General features: G+C 39.6%; 1 protein-coding gene across 20 annotated transcripts in view; it reads right to left on the bottom strand.

Annotated features, from left to right (window-relative positions):
• LOC108719375 (regulating synaptic membrane exocytosis protein 2) overlaps nt 1–27077 on the bottom strand; it is a 360080-nt gene that overhangs the window by 212161 nt on the left and 120842 nt on the right. Inside the window, exon 1 of one of the 20 annotated variants that reach the window (XM_041566596.1) lies at nt 7103–7343. The exons of the other annotated variants lie outside the window; for them this stretch is intronic. Coding sequence (XP_041422530.1) covers nt 7103–7161 — 59 coding nt within the window. The 5' untranslated portion in view covers nt 7162–7343. Of the gene's footprint in view, nt 1–7102; nt 7344–27077 lie in introns of those variants that run through there. 20 annotated transcript variants of the gene reach the window in all.

Here is a 27077-nt window from a genome sequence, read left to right as displayed (position 1 = left end):
CATTGTCATCTCAACCTTTGATAAACTGGCCACTTAAGAGTTTATTCTGTGCACAAACCATTAACATAAATATTACCAATTATTTGTGAGAGTTTATTTCAAAGTTAGGAGCCTTCAGATTTATATAAAAAGGAAGTCTCGCCTCTGCAAGATGCTTTCCATTTCACCAACCCTTGAGGACAGCAACGTAAAGAGAGCAACCTTTAACGTAACCTCAATTTAACATATTTTAATTAGAATGACGACTAAAACGCCTGCCCTGTCCTTCATAAATCAGAGCACGACTATTGAACTATCGCTTATAAAGGAATATTACACATCACTTTCCATCTAGCGAAGCCAAGTTCCAAATTCGTTATAATTTTTCTAAGTCAAGAGCCTTGAACTGTCCAAGGCGCGGTGGTGATGGAGAATCATTGCCCCACTTGACAGGCCTAATTGATTAGTTTGAAAGGACAGTGTTTTAAGGCATCGGGATCTACGCAGTGACAGACAAGAATAATTTAAGGCCTGGAAGATGAGGAAAGTGGTGGCCAGCAGAAATCAGATGTTGCATGCAGCTAATATTTTATTTCTTTCTAAAGGGGCTGGAGGCAGAATGTGACCTCTATACTGAAGAGTTATAAGATGAACGGAAAGCTGAAGAGTACACATTTACATTTTACAGGACAAAAATACATGCATAATAAAATATTGACCCACGACAGTCACTGATTCACACAAGAGCCAACCAAAACAGCATAAAGTACATGTTTCTTACAGTTAATTAAGCATTTTCCCCATAATTCCATCATAATTACGGCACAAGGGTGTGATGCTCCTGATGCAACTGCTCACAATTGCTTTTCGACATAATCGGGCACTGAAATATTTAGGGGTCAGGATTGTGTCATTTCTGGCATCCTGCAGCAAAATGTCTTCTATACGTGGTTCTTTAGGCCCAAATACAATACGTCTATTGATGGTAGCCAGAAGCTACCTCCACCTTCTCAGTGGCCACAGCGTCAATAGTCGCAGTTGTACACAATTTGCAACAGGAAGGCGGGACAGACCTGCAGCCAGTGAAAAATAAAGCTGGCCATAGATGTTGAGATTTTTAAAATTTCAGATCCTCATCGGGAGACCACAATTTTCTCGGAACGATCGTACGATCGTACCATCAACTAAAAAGACCAATTTGCCAAGAAAACAAAGGGGAGCTGCCTGCTTGGCCCTGCAAACATAGATAGATTGCACTGGGACCGACAAAGATTTTTTGACCTGGCCGATCAATTTCCTGACAGATGTCGGCCGAAAAATCGTAAGATGTACGATCGTTCGAATCCCACTAACCGCACAATAATTTCCAGGATTGGTCGGACTTCCCTAAAATCGTTCGTTCGGCAAGAAGAATCGTCGCGTCTATGGGGAGCTTAAATCACCACTAAAAATTACCTTAAATGTGACAAATGGCTGGAAACGAAATGTAATTTGGAGAAGTTTTTCAATTTATATTAATTACACAATTTTCAATTTCAAGTTGTAATTAAATGCAATGCTATTTGTCAATTCCCTCCTCTTCTTTTCTGGACTGATTCATATTGTATCAGCTCTCCTTGTGCCAAGACTACAGTTCCCATAATGCCATGCAGTCTTCTGATATTCTCCGTCACAGGCTTGTTAACCGCTGAACATGCAAGGCATTATGGGAATTGGAGTCTTTTCTCCAATGCTTCCCTTTGTTGCAAATACAAATCTTATTCTAACTCCTTAAGTGCGTGTTTCCAGGTATCATAACTAGAGGATATTTAGTGGTAGGCAAGGTGCCCTTGAGAATAGAATTAATCGGCACCTGCCCAAGGCAATGCCTGAAATAAAAACTGAAGGTGAATTAAGGGCACAGCTTATTGTGCTTTGGAATTTCCTCCCTTTCCTGCTTATCCTATACTTTTTAGATGGGGTACCCATTTATTTTGTCTACTTATATTAGATATTGATATTAATCACCATTACAGTAAAGCGTACATAAACCAATATGGCAGGCTTGACATCTATGGAAGCAGAAGGAATGCTCTAGGTACATCATACGTTACTCACTCAGGTTGAACCATAATTAAAATGAGAATAAACAAACCCTTTCCATCTGAGAAAGAGCAATCATCACCCATCTAAACCATGGTCTGTGTTCAGTATGGCAGCTCAATGAACCGTTCAATATCAAATAACATAACAAGAAAGCTGCGCTCCAACATTAATGGAAGGGGCTTTTGTTCTGCATGCTTCATATTTATAGGAGATCCTTTAGGCTCTTTGTTCATTTGGAGCCTTTATTCAGTAGTGTCAGCAGCTCTTTAAGTAATGTTTCTGTGAAACACCAACACATACTTTACTCTGCTCGACTCTTTCCACTATTCAGCCTATAAAGTTTACCGAAGCGTGAGAATGATTCTGCAGATTCTGCTTCACCGCCGCTTCCAGCAAAATCGGGACTGCTGCCTACTGGGAAGCAGAGGAGCGAGCAGGAATACTGCGGCCGTGGTATGTGCAAATGAGTAAGCATCGCCTTGTGAATTAACACAGAGGGTTAAAGTTAGATTGTAGATCCCAGGATATCGGGAGAGCCAAACTCACCCTCCTCTAGATGTCGTAAAATAAAATCCATCACACATGATAGAACTGGGCACAACAGCATGAACAGTCACCAGCCAGGTATGAAGTACAGGAGGTGGCATTTCAACCTTGATTCATTGGGTATCACCTGGTTGAAATATCAGCCTAAAATATGGAATTAGCCCCTCTTTGTACCACCTCGATAGGACTTGCTTTTGATCTTTAGCTACTGAGATATGGAAATTGCTGTATTGGGTTATGGTGCTCCATACGTTGGTGTAAAATGCGCTTTGATGGTAGCTTATTTAGAATGTAGACTGGGTGCAGAAGCATAGAGGGGACTCATGAGTCTATGGCATGTAGCATTCTTTGAGCACCACCCACTAGGATCATGTATCTAGAAAATGGGAAGCAGCAGCTAAGAGGGCCCTGGTGTTGCATCAATTATGCCCAATCTGAAATACATTATATATGTCTCACATTTATGAAGAAAAGTCCAGAAGCCAGGAGAAAGCAAGTCATGTATTCTGGGGTTCATGCAATTTAGAAGCTGTTTAATAGTCCCTTGGGCAGAGAAGTCCCAGCAAATGAGCTGTGTGGGTTAATGGACCATTAATACGGAAATCATGACTGGCTGAAGAATGGAGCTCAGGACATTCAGCTGATTTTTCAGAGAATCATTTTTAAAATTCCAGCATGTTGGGAGGCCAACCAACCAGTTCCAATCAGCCAACCAGTTCCATCATTTGTGAAGCACCTTCTGAACCACTGAACTCACAATGATGGACCTACCAAAATGAACAAGCGCCATCATACCATGTTTCCCTGTTATAAATCCAGATAACTGTATTCCTGGTGTGTCTCCTGCGTTGCTTCACTGCCCACAAACCCAGCAACGCTAGTTCATGAAATACCTTCCTCTATGCATGATGGACCAAATGTAGACAACACAAGATTCTAATATCCTTGCACCTTCCCAAGCTATTTCTAGATTTTTTTGGTGGGGCTACACTATTGCCTCCAAGGATATGCCGCTTGTCTTTAAAGGGGTTGTTCACCATTAAATTCCCTTTTACTATGATGTAGACAGTGATATTAGGACACAATCTGCAATTGGTTTTCATTTTTTTTATAATTTGTGGTTTTTGAGTTATTTAGCTTTTTATTCAGCAGCTCTCCAGTTTGCAATTTCAGCAATATGGTTCCTAGGGTCTAAATTACTCTAGCATTCTATGTATTCATGTGAATAAGAAACTGAAATATGTATAGGAGAGGGTCTGAATAGAAACACGAGTAATAAAAAGCAGCAATAACAATACATTTGTAGCCTTGCAGAGCATTTATTTGTTTTTTTTTAGATGGGGTCAGTGACCCCTATTTGAAATCTCGAAAGGGCCAGAAGCAGGGAAATAATTTAAAAACTATAAAAAGGAAAAATTAAGGCCAATTGAAAAGTTGCTTAGAATTAGTCATTCTATAACATTTTATAACATACTAAAAGTTAAGGTGAACCACCCCTTTAAAAAGATCACGCCCAACCAAATTGCTGCCTCCATGAAAAACGTCCACTGCCATGCTGCCATGTGTTTTAGCAGATACTTAGGTATTAGTGTAAGCATTCTTAGGATTCTCCTCCTCTACATACTACTCATAATGTAAGTACCTAACAGCATTTTAGGTCCTTTGTAATAGGCATGAAAATGAACTAAGGGCAGAAACACTGAGATCAAAATACATAAATGCCTGGCTACACACAAACAAGACTTTTGGCAGGCCGTGAGACTTTGGAAGCCAAGGGACATCAAGGGTAAAGGGGAACTAACAGACAGTATTACAGCTAACTACCTGGAAACATAGAACTGGCCCAGAAATTGAAGCAAACTCCAGTTCTTGCTCTTAAACATCAAGTTAACTGGGAAAAATGACAAGGCCATATTCTACAATGCAGCTTTTAAATAAAGCCATAGGGTTAAAATAATTATCACTTCTACATAATTAAGAGAAATTACAGGCCAAAAATACAGAAATTATAGCGACATCACATAAGATTGTTTACAAGTAAAGAGTTTAACTAAAGGGAAAGACCAAATTAATGAACAAATAAGTCAAAATACATATATATATAATACATATATATTATACATGTATATTAATTAATGGCACATACAGGGGCCAAGTACAAACATCCTTTCCTATTAATGGATTTTAATAAAGCCTATCCCTGTATATTCCTTCCGCTCTCCTAATTAAAGAGTATTTAAATTAATGCAACTTACAAGACTGAATTAGCATTTCTTCAAGTGGTGAGATGCAATCAGGGGTCCCTCTCTACCACTCTGTGGTCCCTTAAACATGTCTGTCCTAAAGTATGCTTCACACTGGCTTTGTCTTTTTACAATGGATTCCCCTAATGGAAGGGATAATAGTACAGGTATGGGATCCATTATCCCGAAACCCCTTATCTTGAAAGCTCGAATTACAGAAAGGCTGTCTCCCATTATAATCAAATAATCCAGATTTCTAAAATTGATTTCCTTTTTCCTCTGCAATAATAAAACAAAACCTTGTACTTGCTCCAAACTAAGATCTAATTAATCCTTAATGAAAGCAAAATCAGCCTATTGGGTTTATTTAATGTTTACATGATTTACTAGCAGACTTAAGGTATGAAGATCCAAATTATTAAAAGATCCGTTATCTGGACAACCCCAGGTCCCGAGCATTCTGGATAACAGGTCCTATACCTGTAAGAAAGTTCAATTTCTTATCTCTAAACACAGCAGCTGTAGTTCTGTAGAGATAACTTTGACCCAATAGTCAGAAGCACCACCAAACCCTGTAATTGTATTCCTAGGCCCCTAAGCAGCCTCTGCATTCCAGCCCAATAAAGCAGCCTCTTCATATCATTCCATATAAGCAGCTTCTTAATCCCAGTCCAACTAAGCAGCCCCTGCATCCCAGTCCAGTGTAGAAGCCTCATCATCCCAATTCTCCTGCCTTTTCATCCCAATCCAACAAAGCGGTTCCTCCATCACAGTCCAACTAAGCAGCTGCTTTATTTCATCACAATCCAAATAAGAAGCTCCTCCACCCCAGTTAATCTAAGAGGCCTCTACATTCCAATCCAACTAAGCAGCACCTCTAACTCAGTCCAACTAAGCAATCCCTCCATCCCAGTCCAACGAAGCAGTCCCTCCATCCCAGTCCAACGAAGCAGTCCCTCCATCCCAGTCCATTGAAGCAGCCCCTCCATCCCAGTCCAATGAAGCAGCCCCTCCAACTCAGTTCAATGAAGCAGCTGCTGTCTAAGAAGCCCCTCCACCCAAGTTTATTTAAGTGGCCTCTTAATTCAGTCCAACTAAGCAGTCTCTCAATCCTAGTCCAACTAAGCAGCCCCTCTATACTAGTCCAACTAAGCAGCCCTCCATCTCCGTCCTACAAAGGAGCCCCTTGTATTCCAGTGTAGCTAAGTGGCTTTGCATCCCATCCAACTAAGCAGATCCTCCTTCCTAGTAAAGATAGGTCTGAAGCAGATCCTTAAATGCTACACAGCTTGGGATGAACTGCTCTGCATGTAACCATACTTGCTATTCACTACCAATATAAACCATTTGCTCTGTCTTGGTGGGAAATAACAACTATGGTTATATTTTCTGTAAAACCAACCAACTACTCCATCTTTACCAAACAGAAGTGGCCTCAAGCACAAGCCAGAAAACATCTCATTAATTACAAAACATCCGAGAACAGGAATGTCCTCATCAACCCCCAAAATGTCAGGCAGCTGTCAAACAGCTATTGACATACCATTAAGGGTGAAGGTTTAACAGCACTATTTTGAATGCATTCAGCAAGTTTTACACTGCATTTGCTACAAAACGTATCGATGCCTGACCAGCCTGCTTAGTAATGAGGCTAAAAATGACTATTTCTTTGGGTCTTTAAAGAAAAGAGATGAAATTGCACCGTTTAAGGGGTGATCCAAATTCCCAGCTTGTGCATTTCTGGTCTTTACAAGACTCCACAGTCGCTACAAATTGCAGTTAAGCACCAGCCAGTCATCAATTGAGAATGAAGAATAAAAAACCAAATGCTTTATTGGAAAGGGAAAGTACTGATTAATTCAGCTGGCAAGAATGTAAGCTTTTCAGCCGTGCCATTATATAATACTACGGGATTTTAGGTTTCCTGTGCAAGAGATGGAAAGGATTTTAAATGCAACAAATCAACAAAATTGATATTTAAAAAAAATATATACATATATATCTTTAAGACAAGGGCTTGGGGGGCAACTGAGGAAGACTGTCCCCTCTACTCAACAGCTGAAGAACGACATTATATATATATATATATATATATATATATATATATATATATAATGAAAATATCCAACAATTGTGGCATAATTTAATGTTTTTTTGCTATAATACTTAAGCAACCCTGTGTATCCTTAAATATAGACTCCCTGGGGGTTATCTATTTCAATAGGAGCAACCTGCCTGCATCTTCCTACCTTGCAAACAGCCATTGCACATCTGGAAAGGAGCCGGCATTATTTTCATGCGAATGCATCAATTCCGAGGCTTGCTGCAACTTCCATTTAATCCCCTGGTGCTGGTCGGAATCCTACAAGCCGCCTGTTAATCGGCAGCCCCAACCTTCTCAATCATTAGATCATTATTTTTATTCCTACTTTTTAGGCGTATAATTATCCGTCAGTCACGGTCTGGAGGGGGGAGAAAGTTAGGATTCAACACGATCGGCGCCTGCCCTGCCAGAACATCCTCGTGTGCAGCCCAACAGCAAAGCCGGGAATGCAAAAGAGGAGGGTCGTGGGTTTAATGCTGTTACCATGTGCTGTATATAGCTGGAAGGTCAAGTAAGAATTTACTCTATAAGGAGGATTATGGTACTTAGCTGATTAGTGGCTGGCCAGCACTGCCTACAAAATGCACGTCGGAACTGCAAGCAATCTGACTATATTAAAAACGTATGAATCCACAAAATAAAATGCATTTGATTAACAACTTGCAAGCATGTTTGTTAATAAAGAATATATGCTTAGTATAGGCTGCTGATTGATGCAGATGCACTGTTTGTATTTTTCAGGTATGGGACCCATTATCCGGAATGCTCGGGACCTGGGGGGTTTCCGGATAAGGGATCTTTCCGTAATTTAGATCTCTGTGCCTTAAATCTGCTAAAAAAAAATCATGTAAACATTAAATAAACCCGATAGGCTGATTTTGCTTCCAGTAAGGATTCATTATATCTTAGTTGGGATCAAGTACAAGTTACTGTTTTATTATTACAGAGAAAAAGGGAATCACTTGAATTATTTTGAATTATAAAGACAACCATCCTGTAATTTGGTACTTTCTGGACAACGGGTTTCCGAATAACGGATCCCATACAGCAGGACAGGAAACCAGGATGCTGTCAATGTCCAACCTAAGGACTACAAATCCCAGCATCCCCTGGCACACAACAGCTTTTTATTCCCAGGGCAGTTGTCCTTATTCACACCCCTCCTAATAAAGCTCTTATTGCCAGAATCCAATGCTATCTGACTGGGCCTATCTACTTCCATGAAGCTAATGTCACGTTGTTCAAATGCAGATGAAATAAAGAACTGTACCAGCTTCAACTAATGGTTGTACATGGTTCTTGGGGGTTGCTGGGAATTGTAAGTGAATAACAACTGGAGGGTTGGTGAATGGGTTACTCCTGCGGGAGTGGGGTGCAGTTTACTGAATAGCCATCTTAGCTATTAGAATACCCTAAGGGATTGGATGGGGGAGGTGTACTGACTTATTATGGTTATGGGTATGTTTTTAGAATGACTTTAATATTGGTCCCCTGATGCCATAAAAGACACTTTAAGGTATTGTTCACCTTTAAATTAACTTTTAGTATGAAGTAGAGAGTGATATTCTGAGACAATTTGTATTTGGTTTTCATTTTTATTATCTGTAGCTTCTGTGGCTTATTTAACTTTTTATTCAGCAGCTCTCCAGTTTGCAGTTTCAGTTATCTGGTTGCTAGGATCCAAATAATCCTAGCAACCATGCATTGATTTAAATGAGAGACTGGAATATGAACAGGAGAGGGTCTGAATAGAAAGATGAGTGATAAAAAGTAACATTAACAATATATGTGTAGCCTTTCAGAACAATTGTTTGAATGGGGTCAGTGACCCCCATTTGAAAACTGGGGAGAGTCAGAAGAAGAAGGCAATTAATTCAAAAACTATTTAAAAAAAAAACAAATAATGAAGACCAATTGAAAAGCTGCTTTTCTATAACATACTAAATGTTAAAAGGTGACCCAACCCTTTAATGCCCAATCTGCCAGGGAAAAAATGTGCATTTTTTTTACTGTGCACAGTATAATAATAAAAAAGTATTCCCCAAAAAACTCTACTTTTAAGTAAGTAAGGAATTAAGTAAAGGGAACTCAAGCTTTTGCCTAATGTATGAACATTCTTTCTGATATAGTCATTACATTTATTTGTAATAATTGTATTTTGTGCTCTACCTTAAGCACTGCCTTCACGCTGTTTTTATTCTCTGCACTTCTGGTTGTGACTCTTGAAACAATGTAACAACCAACTGATTTAACCGACCTGCAAGAAACTAGACTTCTGCTACTCAGTTTTCAGTCAGAACCAGAGAACAGAAATGCAAACGCAGCTTTCACAAGCAAGTACATACATAGGTTTGAAATCATTAACATTTTTTTTAAATTAATATTGTATATATAAGAATTCAATTATGCAAAAAAAAAAAAATGATTGGCCAGTTTTACACACAAAAAAAAATATATTTGAAATATATTTTTCTTCCAGCTGAAATGTGTGAAACTGATGGATTTAGAGTACATTTGGGAGGGGCAACAGTGAAAACACTGATTGGTAGAAATGTATGTATCAGAGACATCAGGGTTTTAGGTCGAACTACAAGATTTAGGAATGGGGCTTCTCCTCTAGCAAAGAAATATTACTATAGTTGGGTGTATTGCACACACACACAAAATAATAGTTTTTAAAGAAGTAATCCCATACTAGTCATTTAATGCAGACAGGTCAGTAGGGGTCGCTGTAATGTTGCAGTGTATAAGGTCTCCGGTTACTATATTTCTAATTTATATACAGTTTGGGACTATTCTGTTTTCATTTAAAAATGTCTCTAATTTCAGCATATCTGGGGTTGTATTATTATCGGTCCCTGCATACTACACATTAACTTTACACATAATTGCAGGGCAAGGTTCTGCTCCGATGAAAAGCATAAGGACTGTAGGGTTGATGGACATAGGTCTAAAGCAGGGATCCCCAACCAGTAGCTCGTGAGCAGCATGTTGCTCTCCAAACCCTTGGATGTTGCTCCCAGTGGCCTCAAAGCATGTGCTTATTTTTGAATTCCAGGCTTGGAGACAAGTTTTGGCTCCATAAAAACCAGGTGCACTGCCAAACAGAGCCTCAATGTAGGCTGCCAATCCACATAGGGGCTACTAAATAGCCAATCACAGCCCTTATTTGGCACCCCAGGAACATTTTTCAAGCTAGTGTTGCTCCCCAACTCCTTTTACTTCTGAATGTTGCTCATGGGTTCTAAAGGTTGGGGGTCCCTGGTCTAAAGAGTCTGCTACAGAGTATACCGACTGCAACCTACTGCTTGTGTGTCTTGGCCATGCCTTTTTTTTGCCTTATGCTCCCATAAATTTCCTCCTATGATTAAGGGATTTGGTTCCCGAAACGCATAAGGCCATGTTGATCCTTTCATTGTTCGAATAAATTCTCTCTTATTTCCATCTGTTTTTATTTCCATAAGTGTCCTCCGCTCTGCCGGCTTCTGAAGTCACTCGGAACAGTAGGGGTTAATTTTTAGTTGGGTGCAAATCTAAGGAAGAGGTGGCTGGGCTGGGGGGGGGGGGTAAGGTGATGCAAATTAGAACGAGCCCTGACTCATGACATGTATGCTACTACAAGTTGGAAAATGAAAGTATTCTGCAATTTAGCACCTATGTTTCTACTTCAGTCCCGCTGTACAGATATTGAAACTGATAGTATCTTTGAACATGGCAAAACTGGGGGACCAGCATCCCATATCCAAATCCCTAAAACTCAGCTCCAAATTCCAAAAGTGGAATTCTGGTGGAACTGGAAGTGGGGTGCAGACCAATTCAAGGGAGGAGGAAGCAGGGAAGGCTGAAATTTTAACTATAAAATTCCCATCTGATCAGCATCTCTACTGCGGTACAGATTTTAACATAGTGCTCCGAATTCTGGGGAAAGCACTTAATCTGAGAGTGTCGGATCCTGGGAATTTCAGATAAGGGGGTCCCCACACCTGTACACATTTAGCATTATAATCCCTTGCGGCTGCTACGGCAGATAAGCCCAGCGCATCGTGTTTGCCTGGATAATATGAATAAGAGAAGCGAGTTATTTTCATTTTAGATATAGGAAAAAAGGTTTTCTCTCTCTTTTGTAAAAATTTCCATTTTGCTACAAAAGTCTGGTGAAATTCTTTATACACGGGCTGGAATAGAACGGAGCCAACAGTGAAATACTTTTATAAAAATTGTAAATTCATAACTGGAATGCAAAATAAGAAAATCCAACATAAATAGGCAACTTTACTTAACGAGTCACAGGCTTCTAGTTAGAGATGACCCTGGGTTCTTGCCCTTGGTGCTCTTATACGTTGGCCTGGCTTGGCTCAGCCCATCAATATTGTTGTTCCATTTTATTAGTAGTCTTTCCCTTTACTTTATAAATAAATACTTTATAAATAGGCCTTTCCAAAAACACAGTTCAGAGAAGTAGGCGGGCTGTTTAAATACATGGGTAATAGAGGAATTTGTCCAGGGTCCACCATCAGAACGTTCAACTTCTGTAACGTTTGCAGGCAGCATTCTCCAGAAATGGCAGACCCAACATATTCATCAACTGGAAGAGCTTTATAACAGACCATTTTTATTTTAACTTTAAGTTGAAATATTTTTTTTAACTGTGATGTCCCATGCAGAGGTAGGCTGAGTGATTCTGCTGGTTTGTTTTCCAACAATAACCACAACACAGACATACAGGTCCAATATACCAACTACTTGCAATGTGAGGAACCAATCACAACATGCCAGCCATGACACCAATATTCATATCTATGGCTACACCTTCCAACTCAAGCTGTGCCCCTTGGTGCCACTGATATCTGAGCACCCATGGGTGATACCATAGCTCATCTTTGGGACAAATCTCTTACACCTTTCCTCTTTTTCCTTTTTTAGATGTGTTGATGTCCTGCTCTCTGTGAAGGTTCCACGACAGCCAGTTGAGTAGCGTGTATATTATCACTTAGACATTGGCAAGGTTTCTAAGACCCGACTGTAATTCTATATACTTACATTATAAATCTAGTGGTCAAACCCACAAGCTGAACATCTATAATTATGGCCAACCATCAGCAGTAATTGCTTCTTTAATCTAGCTAACTCATAAAGTGATTAAAAGGAATAGCATAATCATAAAAATAAGTTACTCTGATAAATGTGTTTATCTCAGGCCATTCAGCTTTTGTACAATACAGGCACATACAGCAAAGTTATGCAAGCGAAGAACAGCCCTCAGCTCAGTGCTCTGTCATTCCCAGGCTCCTAATGATATTATTTCACCCCACTGATGATATTATTATAGTTCACTGCACTTTTGTACATTACAGTATATACAGCAGCACTATGCAATCAAACAAAAACCAGGAGCTCACTTGTCCTCTAATATACTCCCTGGCTCCTGGGATACACTTTGCCCCATTGATGATAATATGACCCATTAAGCTTTTGTACAATACAGTCCATACACCAGTGCAACACAAGAAGAGAACTCACCTCAACCAGAATAATTTGCCCCACTGATGATAATACTGTGTCACGTCTGCAGAATATTTTGATACCAGCACGGATACTGCTGCTATTAACTGGTCGTCAGCAATGAACTAAAGCTCCACTTCCACTGGGTGGATAAAATTGTTCTTCCACTGGTTGCAGGTACATCGATGATGCAAAGCTTACCTCTAGTTCTCCTTCCTTCCACAACTCTCCTCCCGGGAGTACTGCCCTGCACACAGATAGGGTTGTGGGTCTCTGGCCACCGTTTATGCTCTCCCTAGGATTTATAGTGCTGTTGTATACAAATTTCAACACACTCAGCACCCAGAGGCTGCTGACCACATACTCTGTGCTACACTGATGAGCTTCAGTATAAGCCAATAGTCTGTGTCAGAGATCTGATCAATTTGTGTCCTGGCTCAGCTTACTCAGCGGCCAAGTCTTACACCATATATATTCCAAGTAAAACCTTCCTTCAGAAGATTAAACTTTGCATGCACAAAGGAATCAAAACGTTGACTGCAGATTTAATCCTACCGAATATGAACGCCCTCGGTTTCCACCTAAATGCATTCCTCATCTGCTGATCAAAAAACCCTGGCTAAACAGATTAGCTCATACAAGAAGCTCCTAGGGGGTGGCTCAACATAGAATGAAGAAGCACCTTGCGGGTGGGGAAATTGTCACCCTGACAGGTCATTTACATGGATACGGAAATTTCTTTTTTTTTAGAAAATATTTTACTACCCACCCCCAGGACCCCAATTTATTTTTAACATGATGAAAGGTACATTGTTTGTCCAGGCAGAGTAATCCATGCAAACCAATAAGATGTTTGCTTTTAAACAGGTGACTAATGAATGCTGCCTGCTGATTGGTTGCTATTGGTGATTTGACAGGAAGCTGATTTTGCACCTTTTGTTACATAATCCCAATGATGCCCCACGACCTTCGGATCCTGCAAATAACAGGGTGGAGTGGTGGGGTTATACATATTTTTGAGGTTAGCTGTGCCAGACAAAGAGGAGTGATGCACAAATTGTTCTTTCTTTTACTGTCCAAGATACCAAGTGCCCTTTCCCTTATCCATGTGCCCATCCTCCACAAATACCCCTTGCGCTGGTAGTACCTTGAGTATAGTAACTCTGGCTTAGAACTAGTACAGAACCGCTTGCAGGAATGGATCCTATCTAACGTTACAGAGATGCATCCGGATTATTTGAATAATTAAGCACACAAGACTGGACAAGGGGACACCAATGCACAAAGACTCGGGCCTCTATTTGTCTGGGGGTGGAATTACATGTGTTAGGGATGTCCTGCAGCTCCTGTTGATCTACAACTCCCTACAAGCCTCTTCAGCTCTTCTACTCACAAAAGCAATGATCATTTCTCTCCCTTGCTGACTGCAGCAAAGCTGTTTATTCCTGCACCCGAGTGGCACAACACATCCTTTCCTAAAAGCCGCCTGCCTGGCAGATTTACCGTCTCTTTAATCAACGCATTTAATTTTTACAGCGTACAGGACGCATTTCCTGGGAACCGAGGCAAAGAGAGATCCTGCTTCTGTTTGCTGTGTCATCATAATGGCTGTCATTTCAGGCTCAGCTTGAACTAAGACTGGCCAGTAATACTCCCTGGATTTGCTGCAATGTTAGCCAACTGACGTTCCATGCCTAAACATGATGATGCAATGATACATTTGTATATTTTCTAAGAGTACTATTGATCCCAGCACAAATGCAGGGTTTAAACGAAGTTATACAGAATACTGCTGACATAAAAATATGCTTTGATTTAAGAAGTGCCTATTCAGCCAGTTTGAGATGGTGGAGGAGGCCAAACTGCCACGCAACCTCCCCTGTGGGACTGAGAGAAGCTTGTAGGCTGGGGAAGCAATATGTTCATTCTGCTCAAGGAGATGTAAAATGTTCTTGGTATAAATGGGGGAATGTAGTGAGAGAGAGTAAAATTCTATATATGCTGATTCCAATGTAAACCCCTGACTTGGATGGATTTTGTTCTCAAGCTAGCCTTGGTCACTAGTACCCTGGCCTTGAGGGAAGAGCCACCTGCTTGGCTATAACTGCTGTTCTTTGTTTTTCTGTGCTGCGGAGCGATATTGATATACTCTCGCACTGGTGACTCCTTTTTCACAAGTCTACAAGTCTCTGTGATTCCTTTGTTGAGGGTTCTGACTCTTTGTGAGTTCAGAATTCAGTTAGCTTGTGTCAAATAAACTTTGTCTTTAACCCCAAGTGGTCTCCAGTTCCTAAAATTCCACAACAGTTCCCTCAGAAAGAAATAAAAAGGCTAACAGATAACAACAAGCAACGGGAAGGATATTTTATCACCGAAAAGTTCCATGACCATATAAAGGCATGAAGCCACGAAGGCCTAGTGCTTTAATACAGGTCTTGGAACTCCAACGTGTCTTCTAACATCTTCAAATTTTACAACATGGGGGTATTTTATTAATTATAATACACATGTTTCAATGAATCATGTGACACAAATTATCACAAACACGTGTTACAATTGATGACATCACTAAGCACCGTTCTAATTTACAGGAGTTTCCTGGCTCTTGTGTTTTCTAACTGTATAATGTACACGAGCCAATAATCTGTAAAAAGTATGACATTATAAATGGTGCTTGGTGAGGTCATCAGTTTGGTGATGTAATTGGTACCATATGACTCACTGAAAATGTGGATTTTTAAAAGAAAATATAAGGATATTATTAGAAGTCACCATGACCTCTATAAAAGTATTCTGCCTTTATATGGTCTAATATCGGAGTTTCATGACCTGCCTGATCACGGAACTCCTCTGTGACTTTTAATTTTTATATTCTACAACAGGGGGACAATTATTTGCTATATTATTTACAATATATGATATAAAAAATAATGTACCCCAATTGTAAAGTATAACGTGGGGGAGGTCAGGTTTTTATGATGCTGGGTCTTCACTGAGCGATGGTATCCGCTCATCTCAAGTTGAGTTAAAGTTCCATTAAACTGCCCCATTCCTATGGTTAAATAAACATCACCCCTCGAGTAATTTTTATTAAAACAATATGAATAACAAAAGCAACTAGGAGGATTATCTTCTGGGATCAATGCTCTTGAGCTCTGGTGCCCACCAACTGCTACATTAAGACAATCATTTGGATTCTCCTTGTCTAAGGATATAGTTAAAATAAGTCAAAGATGGCGCCTGTGCCCCTATAAAGTCATGGAAGTGCAGGTCTTTTATACATTCCTGGAACAGCAAGGTGACTCATAATCTCTTTACGGTTCAAAGTAGGAGGAACATTATTTCTTTACATGTTTTATTGAGTCGTGTATCACAAATGACATCATTAAGGCATAAGAGATGACAACACCATTTCCAAACATACATTTAAAGGCTTTTGTGTATTATTTACGGCATATGGAATAATGTACAACCTGTTGTAAAATATTAGGATATTCAGGGCCATCTAGGAGTCTAGTAGTGCCCTACATTCACATGGGGCTTAATTATAACTCCAATGGTCACCCGGGTCCACCAAGTGATTGGTCACGCAAACGAGCTGAATATTTACCCAATGAAAACAAATTCTGTTCAGCCTGACCCCACCCATGGTCCACCCAAACCACACCCACTGCCTCCAAACCATGCTCCTTTCACGGCCTGCAAATAACACTTTTGCTTCTCTTGGGACCCTCTCTGCCCGGGGGCCCCTGACAGGTGTGCAAAGAAATTAAGCCTTACAAGACACAGAAGACGTTTAAGTTACTCAATAACAAAGATTATTTTTATAGGACAGGTGTTTTCATCCTTAAGCCCTTCAGATGTTGTTGAAGAACAACTCCCAGTAACTCCTGGAGAGTTTCTGGTAGGATATCCCTTTTTTAGGTTCTCAAGAGAAGGCACAGGGAGTATGGAAAAGGAGACACGGGAAGGGAGGCAAAAGTGCTATGAGAATGTGTGTGTGTGCGCACACGTATACATGATTGAGACAATGCAGACAAATAGCAATGCAAAATGCTTGCACAAGTCAAACGTCAATTAACCATATCTCGAAATATTTAAGGCATTGCAAGCAGCAGTGAGCCATCAAGCTAATGCATGCCTTTTATGGTTAATTTATGAACGCTGATAGAATATCTCATTAGGAACAGAACTTCATACCAAGGCAGCATGGCATCGAAAGCTACATTTCCAAGTCATGTTTAAATATTTCATTACAGCTTGACCTAGCACTTGCACACACAATAGTCTATAAATGCTGGCAGAACCTACAGCAGCTGGGCGCCGGCATTAGCATTGAAATGGAGCGTTCTGTCCACCGATACAAAAAAAAACCCCAATCATCTAATTTCTCTTCAGTATTGTCCTTGCAGATATAAACCTACAGATGGACTTGATTTTCGTCTTGTTCCAGCCTCATCCCAATGTATATTCCAAGCAATTTGTATTGGCTTATAATATGCAAAAAACTATGAACATCCTGAAGATGTATCCTGAGAAGAGGAACTTACTGACGTCATCAGTTATAGGCGATAATTTTATGTCTAGAATAAGAAAAAAATAAGAATGCAACCTATTATCAAATTTGAAGATATTAGAAGACATATTGGGAGTCCCATGACCTTTATAATTAATTCATTACTTAAATACTAGAACATAACCATCTGTCTCTTATGCTACCTGGGAAGGCAGGTGCGAGTAGCGTTGCCACCTTTCCCCCCTCCAGTGTCCATGGAGGGACGGTTGATGGGGGGGAACTGGTTATATCAGGGGGCAGGACAATGACATTTAGGGGCTGCAATGATGCCAGTGGACAGGGCTATGACATGACAGTCAGTAGTTGGCTGAATTTACATAGTTAAATCATTAAATCGGTTGAGAAAAGACAAAGTCCATCAAGTTCAACCCCTCTACAAAGGGACCAAGCTTCACCTGCAACTCACTAGCCACCCTCAAAGCAAAACTCCCAAACCTGGCCGCCCCTCTACCAGACACAAGTGGGATCACCCAACCACAGCTGGGAAGGGTGGGAGCCACAACACGGAGCCGGTCACTGCTCCTGTGTAACCATAACAAACAAGGAAAAGCCATGCCGACCACCAACCTCCAAAAACACTAGGCGGGGTTGCAATGAGGCCACGACCACAAAATTTCCAGTTTAGAAACTGGAAAGGTAGTTTTGAACTGGACAGCCCTTGTAAAAACCAGAATGGTTCGAATCTGGACAGGTGGCAATCCTAGGTACTAGTATATACTTTAGGAGTATTTTATGAATAACCTTCACGTTGCATCCATGAATATACATGACTATTTACATAGTTCCTAATCTTAATAATCACAATGGAAAAGAAAAAATCTCTCTAACACAGTCATACCCTCAAAGCATTAAACATGGTCTAATATCCAAATTAGATTGGACAAATTCACTGTAAAATGGTGCACAATAAAAGAATCTAAACTGAAGTTAAACCAATAAACCAATGAACTGGACAGCCCAGACTGGTTCAAATCTGGACAGGAGGCAAGCCTACTAGGTACTAGTATATCATTTAGGGAGAGTACGTGTGAAATTGGAGCCCACTGATGTAGAGGGGGATTCTAAAGAAGTGTTTACTAATGTGAACCTGCCTGACCAGCAAGTGCCGTATGTTTTGGGCCAGCCCTGTGCAAACACTACAAAGAACGTCTAATGTCCTAATGTCTAATTCCCTATATTATTAATAAAATTTGATTAATGGCAAGTCATCATATTTGAACTAAAGGTTGGTTGCACAAGAGCAAAAGCACACACAAGCAGAGGCTCCTGGTCCCCACAGTAAAACATTTTAAGGGCCTCAATCTCTGACAAGGTGAAATATTTTGCACACATGTACTGAGATGCAGATCCAGTCCTAACCCATACTCAGCCCTCTATACTCCTAGAAACTCCATCCACTGCTAGATCTGCTGTTGATCCTGCTAAGCCTCAGCCTGCACCGTTTCAATCCCCCCTATAAATGTTAATAAAAGGCATCACTGGGCAGAACTAAGCAACTATCACCCAAGCAGCAGTTATTCAAGTGTGCCATTGCATTACCATTGCCATTATCTATAATGCAGCCTATGTGATTCTGTGAGTTTTTCATTAGAAAAGACTAACTATTGCTTTGCATGGGAGTGGGACTAATGGGTGCCACTGACTTGCCCATAACAGAATAGCAGTTGCATCCCTCGATTTTCAGCTTCTCAACTTTAGTACTACATCCTCTCTGGCACAGTTGCAAAGCATTTATACCCAAGAGCCTTTTGTGATATTAAGGTCGAAGGCCAATGTCCTCCTTAAAATCCCCTGGACAATAAACAAAGAGTGCATACAAGTGATTAAACTAACCTATCCCCAACTCCCCTAAGGCAAACAATATATATACAGTGTGCATATTTGGTACTTTTGTGTTTTTTTGCCTTATTTGCTACATTGCACCCAAAGACTCCATAAATTAAACTACACATATCAATTCACTATAGAATCTGTTGCAATGGAACCGTTCTTGCACCGTGACTCTGGAAACGCATTGCTTGCTGAAGCCCCAAGCTCATTGCTATTCCATTTTCTGCAATCTGACAAGCAATAGATGTTATGACAGTAGCCATGTCCCTTATCCATCTCACTGACACAAATACTTTAAAGTTCAAGTTGGAGAGGGAAAAAAAGTCTGCCCTGCAGAGGAACCAAGAGAACATCATTCAGCCCAGACAGTCCATGTTCCCAATAAACAAGTAGGGACTAGGTGCATTGGTATGCATGGATCAAGCACACATATTGCTTTGCCCAAGAAACTAAAAACATCTTTAAAACCCCTAACAACAGGACACTGCTTAATGATAGCAAAGGAAAGATTCAGTTTCTTGGACCTCCATATCCATGCAACATGTCAGTGAGGGGTCTGCCTAGAGTTACACAGTTCGTTATTCACAAGAATCCCCAAATCCTTTAGGATCCCAAGAAACTTCCATTTAGACGATAAACTAGCACTTGTTATTTTTGCCCAAGTTTATAGCTTTGCATATAACAACATATGGGGGGGACATCTTCCGTATTTCCCAGCTGGTTGATCGAGCATTACCGGTTGCCATTTGGGTTCTGCTCTAAATTCTAGAGTCCATAAACCACAATATAAAGAAGGTGTTTGCCTTTATGAATAGCCTTCACATTGCATCCATGACTATACAGTACATGACTATTTACATATTGCCTAATCTTAATAATCACAATGGAAAATTAAAAAATCTCTCTAACACAGCCATACCACCAAAGCATTAAACACAGTGTAGGACCCAAATTAGATAAGGAAAAAGTCTCCCAATAAACCATATTGAATATATGGGGATAAGATCTGTTATCAGGAAACCCCATATCCTGAAAGCTCCGAATTACGGGGAGGTTGTCTCCCATAGACTCCTTTGTAATCAAATAATTAACATTTTTAAAAAATATTTATTTTTCTCTTTAATAATAAAACAGTACCTTGTACTTGATCCCAATTAAAGGAGAACCAACGTTTAAATAAAGAAGTAGGCTATGAATGCTGTACATTATGTTTTGGGCTTCTATACCAGCCCAAAGCAACCACAGCCCTTTAGCAGTAAAGATCTGTGTCTCCAAAGATGCCCCAGTAGCTCCCCATCTTCTTTTCTGTTGATTCACTGCACTTGCTCTGTGCTGCTGTCACTTACTGAGCTTAGGGACCCACTCACAATATACAGTACACATAGAATAGAAATGTCACAATATAAGGCTGATTAGTAATTAATACAGATAATTACTACATGGCAGCACAGAAACCAGTGCAATTAGCATCCGAATTTAATAATCAGCCCTGTAGCATCAGCTTATAGAATAGAATAAAGATGGGTGCTGCCAAGGCTCAAAGCCATAACAATCATGTAGCCCAAACCTTGGGCAGCTCCTATCAATCAGATAATACAGCATTAGCAGTTGAGCCCATCAGCCAATGCATTACTTATGTTTAGGGAAGCCAGTGTAGCCTGTCTAATATATATTTATATATATATATATATATATATATATATTCTGGATAACAGGCCCCATACCTCTATATATATATATATATATATATATATATATATATATATATATATATATATATATATATATATATATATATATATATATATATATATATATATGTAGGTACGGGGCCTGTTATGCAGAATGCTTGGGGCCTGGGGGTTTCTGGATAACTGATCTTTCCATAATTTGGCTCTTTAGTCTACTAGAAAATCATGTAAACATTAAATAAACCTAATAGGCTGTTTTTGCCTCCAATAAGGACACACACAATTTACACATTATAAATTGCATTTCTTTACTTACCTGCAGGCATACGGTGTAGCTGCAGAGAATAATCTCTATCTGACGGTTGTATCTCTAACATACTACCTAGTTAATGGCTATATCCTTAAACGTTACCTTCCCCTCTTATAAAGTAGGTCACACTCTCCGCTGGGAGTATTTATTTAAAGAACAGGGAAAAAAAAGCATTGGGGGCTCTGATTTTATTAAGGAAAAGTTATGTAAATAAATTATAGAGCCCGTAGCGGCACTTGACATAAAGCGCGCAGGGTTCGAGGAGGAGTCAGTGCTCAAGAACCTCGTATAACAAAAAAAAAAAAGGGTTCAAGAAAAATTCTCAATCTAAAAAAAAATGTATTATAATGACACCGCCGCAGAATGGGAAACGAGTAACTGAAAACATTTTTCTTTAACTGCCTGAGCTGGAGCAGTCAAAGGCTGGAAGATTATATCATTATTCATCATTCTGTTAGCAGAGAGCAAGTGGGATTTCAATGCAATTCCGTTCAGCTTGGTTTCCCATGCACCAATAATGTTGAATAAGCATTTTCCTCTGCTTTTTTTTTTGCCAGCCTGAATTTAGCATTTAAACAAAAATCACATAAAACCCTCAGAAAATGGCCAGCGCTGTTTGACTTCCATTATATAGAAATAAATATTATTTTAATTTCTTTTTAATCAGAAAGACCACTTTGCATATAAAAATATATATTGCAAGGGCCATTCTACGAGTTTGTAGGTATAGAACCCAGTAACACAATTTGTTGTATTGCAAGGTTACTCGAAGAGGAAAATTCAAATTCTTTTACAAACAATTCTTTTCCTGTCATGGTCAAAGAAAATAGTTGTATGTAGCCAGGGACGTATCTACAGACAAAGCAGACCCTGGGCCTGGTGGGCCCTGCCTGATATGCAGTTTCAATATATGTTCAAAACAGATCTTCCAAAATTTAAGAGGGGGGCCCAATAATTTGTAGTTATACCATTGTATCTAATGTAACACATGGAATTATATGAAGAGGAGGGGGATAAAAGGAAATATGATTATTACGATTAATCAATTATGATTTTTTTTTAATTATTTTTGGAATTTTAACGTCCAGCAGCAAAAATGATGCCACCCCGATCTAGACAATTTTGAGATCAGCTGCATCTGAGTCACATTAAAACGCATTTATTCCCATTGAATGCAATTCTGCAAAACAAAATTCCCCTGGCAGCCACTGAGAATTTTTGGAAAATGCTGTATTATGGGTAAAAAACATGACAAATTGCATTCACAATTGCACCTGCGGACGCAGATGAGACCCTTCACTATCTTTGTGGGTTTGGTGGTTTCCCTGTGTCAGTAGGTGCAATTACAGGTGATTTACTGGGCAGGCTTAAGTACAGCTATGGGCAGGGTCGGACTGGGGGGCCCGGGCCCACCGGGACTGCCGTTTCAGGGCCCCCCTTCCGGACCCCCACCCTGCACTGTGCGAGTGTGCTTTAGGAAGGAAGGAAGAAGAAAAGCAGCGCAAGGTGCGGATCTGGGCCGGCGGGGCCCACAAGAACCTGGGGCCCACCAGGTTTTTTCCCTGTGTCCCTCTGGCCCAGTCCGACCCTGGCTATGGGATCCATTATCCAGAAACCTGTGTAAGCTCTGAAGTATGGGAAAGCTATCTCTTATGAACTCCATTTTAATCAAATAATTAAAATGATTTCCTTTTTCCCTGTAATAATAAAACAGTAGCTTGTACTTGATCCCAACTAAGATATAATTAATCCTTATTGGAAGCAAAACCATCCCATTTGGGTTTAAATGATTTATTAGTAAGCTTACGTTATGGAGATCCAAATCGCAGAAAGTCCCTTTATCCGCAAAACCCAAGGTCCCCGAGCATTCTGGATAACAGGTCCCATACCTGTACCTGTAATTAATGGCCTCAATGTGCACAACACCTGCTTTCATTTTTGTGCATCTGCAACCTTTTGGTCCCCCACTTCTTAGCTTATAATAATGTTACAGATGTAAAAAGTAAAAAAGTTTGAGGTTATTAGCCATATTTCCAACAATATTTTTCGCCCCAAATCTAACACTAATTTGCTGTGCGTTAAGCTTTCCGGTGAAAATAGAAGAGCAAATAGGGATTCTTCCCAAATCTCACCTCAATTGGCCTTCAGACTGAACCCCCTTGTTACTCGTCAAAGCTCCCCCAGTTTGGGAATTATGTTGTGTTGACCCTTTGGAGTGTACATATCTAATATGTGCATTCTCTCATACAAACCTGGGTATTAAAATCTGCTCTATTTTCTAGACTCGAACCAGTTCAGCCTCCCATTTTAAAGGGGTGGTTCACCTTCAAGTTGACTTTTAGTATGTTATAGAATTGCCACTTTAAAGTAACTTTTCAATTGGTCTTCATTATTTATCTTATAATAATTTATAACAAAAGTTTTTGAATTATTTGCCATTTTCTTTTGATTCTTTCCGGCTTTCAAACGGGGGTCACTGACCCCATCTTAAAACAAATGCTCTGTAAGGCTACAAATGTATGGTTATTGCTACTTTTTATGACTCGTCTTTCTATTTAGGCCTCTCCTATTCATATTCCAGTCTGCAAGTTGCTAGGTTAATTTGGACCAACCAGACTGCTGAACGTGAAAACTGGAGAGCTGCTGAACAAAAAGCTAAATAACTCAAAAACCATAACAAATTAAAAACAATTGCAAATTGTCTCAAAACATCACTCTCTACGTCATACTAATGGGCAGATTTGTCAAGAGTCAAATTGAAAAATCAAGCTAATTTTAGTGTACTAGAGAAAAGTCCAAATTCTATTCGAATTTGAAAAAAAATGCGAAAATTTGAATATCGAAATTTATCATGTACTGTCTCTTTAAAAATTCGACTTCGACTATTCTATAACCTGCGAATTGCTGTTTTAGCCTATGGCCTCCTAGAACCTATTTGGAGTCATTTGGTGGATGAAAATACTTTGAATCTAATTTGATCAAATATGATCCGAATTCGATTTGAACGATGGAATATAGCCTATTCACTCGTAGTTTGAAAAATCTATATTTTTAATAAATTTCGTTTGGTCTTTTTTTATTCAAATTTCGAGTGGATAGGAGTTTAAAAAACCCCCATCACCTCGCAATTCGACCCTTGATAAATCTGCTCCTAAAAGGTAACTCAAAGGTGAACAACGAGCTAAAACCCTTGTGCCCTGCCATTGTCTTATATCTGCATAACACGATTGTCTTCTGCTTGCGTATTCTCTGCAAATGTACACACCAGAAACATGTTCCCAATGAAAAAAAATTTCAAGTAACGTGATTCACAATGAACCATGCAGCAAATTTGTTTCACCATTTGATTTGGACAAAAACTGGACCTTTACTCTTTTCCAAAACCATTTTCTTATGCATTTACAGATCTCTGCATCCCTTTATACACATGACAATAGAATAAATCACTAGATAGGGTAACAAGCTTTAATCCTTCCTTAATCCATGCATTTCCCTAGCATGTAAATCCCAACATGGCTATCAGGGAAGGAGTTAAATATTATACTGGATGCCGCTTGCAAAACTCATTACCTTTCTACAACAAGTCCAAATCGCAACAGTGCAGGCAGCTTGTAACCGCTGAATCTGCAATTGTGCGCTCCAGCAAATTTTCCAGCAGCCTTCATTATGATGATATCAATAAAGACCGCGGCGTGAAAAGTGCTGGTGAAAAAACATATGTGGGTTAGGGTGCAAGCCACAAATATTTCCTGGTCCTGTGAAATATGAAGAATAATCCTTGGGTATATCCTGGGTCACATTACTGACTGCTACAGATAGTACTCCGTTTAATACCTTTGCAAAAGCTCTATAGAAAAGAAGCATGGCACAGATATGATTGAATACGAGAGGTGCACCCTAGTAACCCAACGCCTGGGTGCTCAGCAGTAGATCAATATCTAACAAAGAACCCAGCGTTCATCTGAGCTTTTACCAAAATCCATATTTTGATCATTGTTTTGGGCCAGTTCCAGAGCCATCATCAGGATCATATACATTTTAATACACACAAAGCCCTACGACCAAAAATGACTCCAAACGCTCATCCTACCCACTCTTGTGACATCAAGATGCTACAGAAGTCGATTCACTTATAAATATGCATCTGTTATCCAGAATGCTAAAGAATTAGCACATTGGCTGAAGTGTGTGCCATCTTACTTCTGATTTTGCATGGAATATTGGAACCGATTGATGCAGCAAGGTTTGAAGATAGAGCACCACGAGACAATTGCAGCCCTCTTGAACTATTGCAAGTATTATAATTTTCTGTAATTCAGATCACCATACCTTAAAGGGGAACTCCACAAAAACATAACTTAAGCATTTTGAAAAGTAAACATGATTTCAAGCAACTTTGCAATATACATCTATTAAAAATTATGCAGACTTTTCATGATTTTTAATGGTTTGGAACAGTTCCCTAAGCCTAGCCCCCTGCTCTCCTGCTGATCTGTCTGACTACTTTGCTGAGCTGCCTGACTACTGTTACTTTGTATCAACAGCCACCTGTCCTTAGACTGCAACCTCCAAACCCCACAATTCCCAGCACACATGATATCAATAAGGAATGGAACATCATAGTGCAATGCATTGTGGGTTATGTAGTTCCTGCATGCTGTCTGTAAGCTGTGGAGAAGTTGTTACAATTTGTAACATCAGTGTTTAGTTCCTCCTTCCCTGCCAGGATTTCAAATGATGCAGAAAGAGAAGAACTGTTAAACAGCTGGATTTCAGCATTGAAAAATGCATTTATTCATACTTATTGAAGAAACAGGAAACTGTGATGGGTCTATTAGGAGTTTCTGTGTTATATGGGCCTCTTCATAAAATTTTGGTTTGGTAGTCAGAGTTCCCCTTTAAGTCTGTTAAAAATAATTTAAACATCTAATAAACCCAATAGGATTGTCTTGCCACCAATACGGAATTCATGCAGCTTAGTTACTATCAAGTACAAGCTACTGTTTCCTTATTAATGTACTTGAATCTTCCTACCATAGCACGTTTTTCCCTTCTTATTTCTAAACTGATCTGCTGCACTGAACAGCCAGAAAAAGATAAAATGGTTCTAACTTAATTGGCTCTTGGCAGAGAGCCCAGAATACATACTTAAGATATTTTTGTAACCATTTTAGATAAGAACGAAGACTCACAGCTTAAAGGGCAATTCACCTTCATTAGCAAAACTGTAATAATATATAAAAAACATAGAAAAATGTTCAAACTTTCATAAAAATTTTGTAAAATGGACATGGTAATTAGGGGGTGTGGCCAGGAAAATGGTCATGGTCAAAAATGTCATCGTGCTCCGCGCGGCAAATCTTTTTGTCCCTCTGTTTCCAAAATGTTGGGAGGTATGTAAATATTGCATTTGCTTGAATACCAATTCCTCCACTTAAGATTCAGGCTATTCAGGTGATTCAATCCTAATTTGCATATTTGAGCTAAGCCCCCCAAAACTTCAGTTGAACATTTAGGATTTGATTGATATTGGAAAAATAGCTGCATCCCTGTATACAGGTATGAGATCCCTTATCAGCAAACCTGATATCCAGAAAGCTCAGAATTATGGGAAGCCGATCTCTCATAGAGAGATTTTTTAACGTATAATTCACATTTTTTTCAAAATGATTTTCTTGACACTGGTACAGTTGAGGAGAAAAGCAATTTCTGGAGGAAGCAGATGGCTAGAATCAGGGGTCAAAACATGGAGGGAAACAATTGAAAGGAAAACACTTGTTGAAATGAATGTTGATAAATACAAGGACAAGCCTCCTGGCAGATTATTATAATTATCCCTTATTTATGCAGTGTTGACATATTCCACATCTATATAAAGAAATTGTGCATCCGTCTTGATTGTATCCAGTGTATCCATTACATCAACTACCAACCCATTGGCCAATGACCGTTTTTTGCTTGCTGCAACCAGAAGCCAATCAAGATAGCAAACTAAGCAGGAGATTGTGTTGAACAGCTAGATCAACACTTGTGTCCATCTTAAGAGATGCCAGTCGACAGTCTAACAAGCTGAGCAAAATTTCCTTCGCTTTGTTGATCCCTGGAGACAAAAGGATTTGTTGGTTTCTCATTTTGGCCCACGGCTCACACAGTAGTCTCAGGGACTTTGCTTGACATGTGGCTTTAAAACATCTGAAGTCATTCTTATCGC

This window comes from Xenopus laevis, chromosome 6L (assembly GCF_017654675.1).
Source record: "Xenopus laevis strain J_2021 chromosome 6L, Xenopus_laevis_v10.1, whole genome shotgun sequence".
In the NCBI taxonomy this organism is placed as follows: Eukaryota; Metazoa; Chordata; class Amphibia; order Anura; family Pipidae; genus Xenopus; species Xenopus laevis.
The sequence above is the reverse complement of the archived record's forward strand: the minus strand, read 5'-3'. Positions and strand labels throughout refer to the sequence as shown.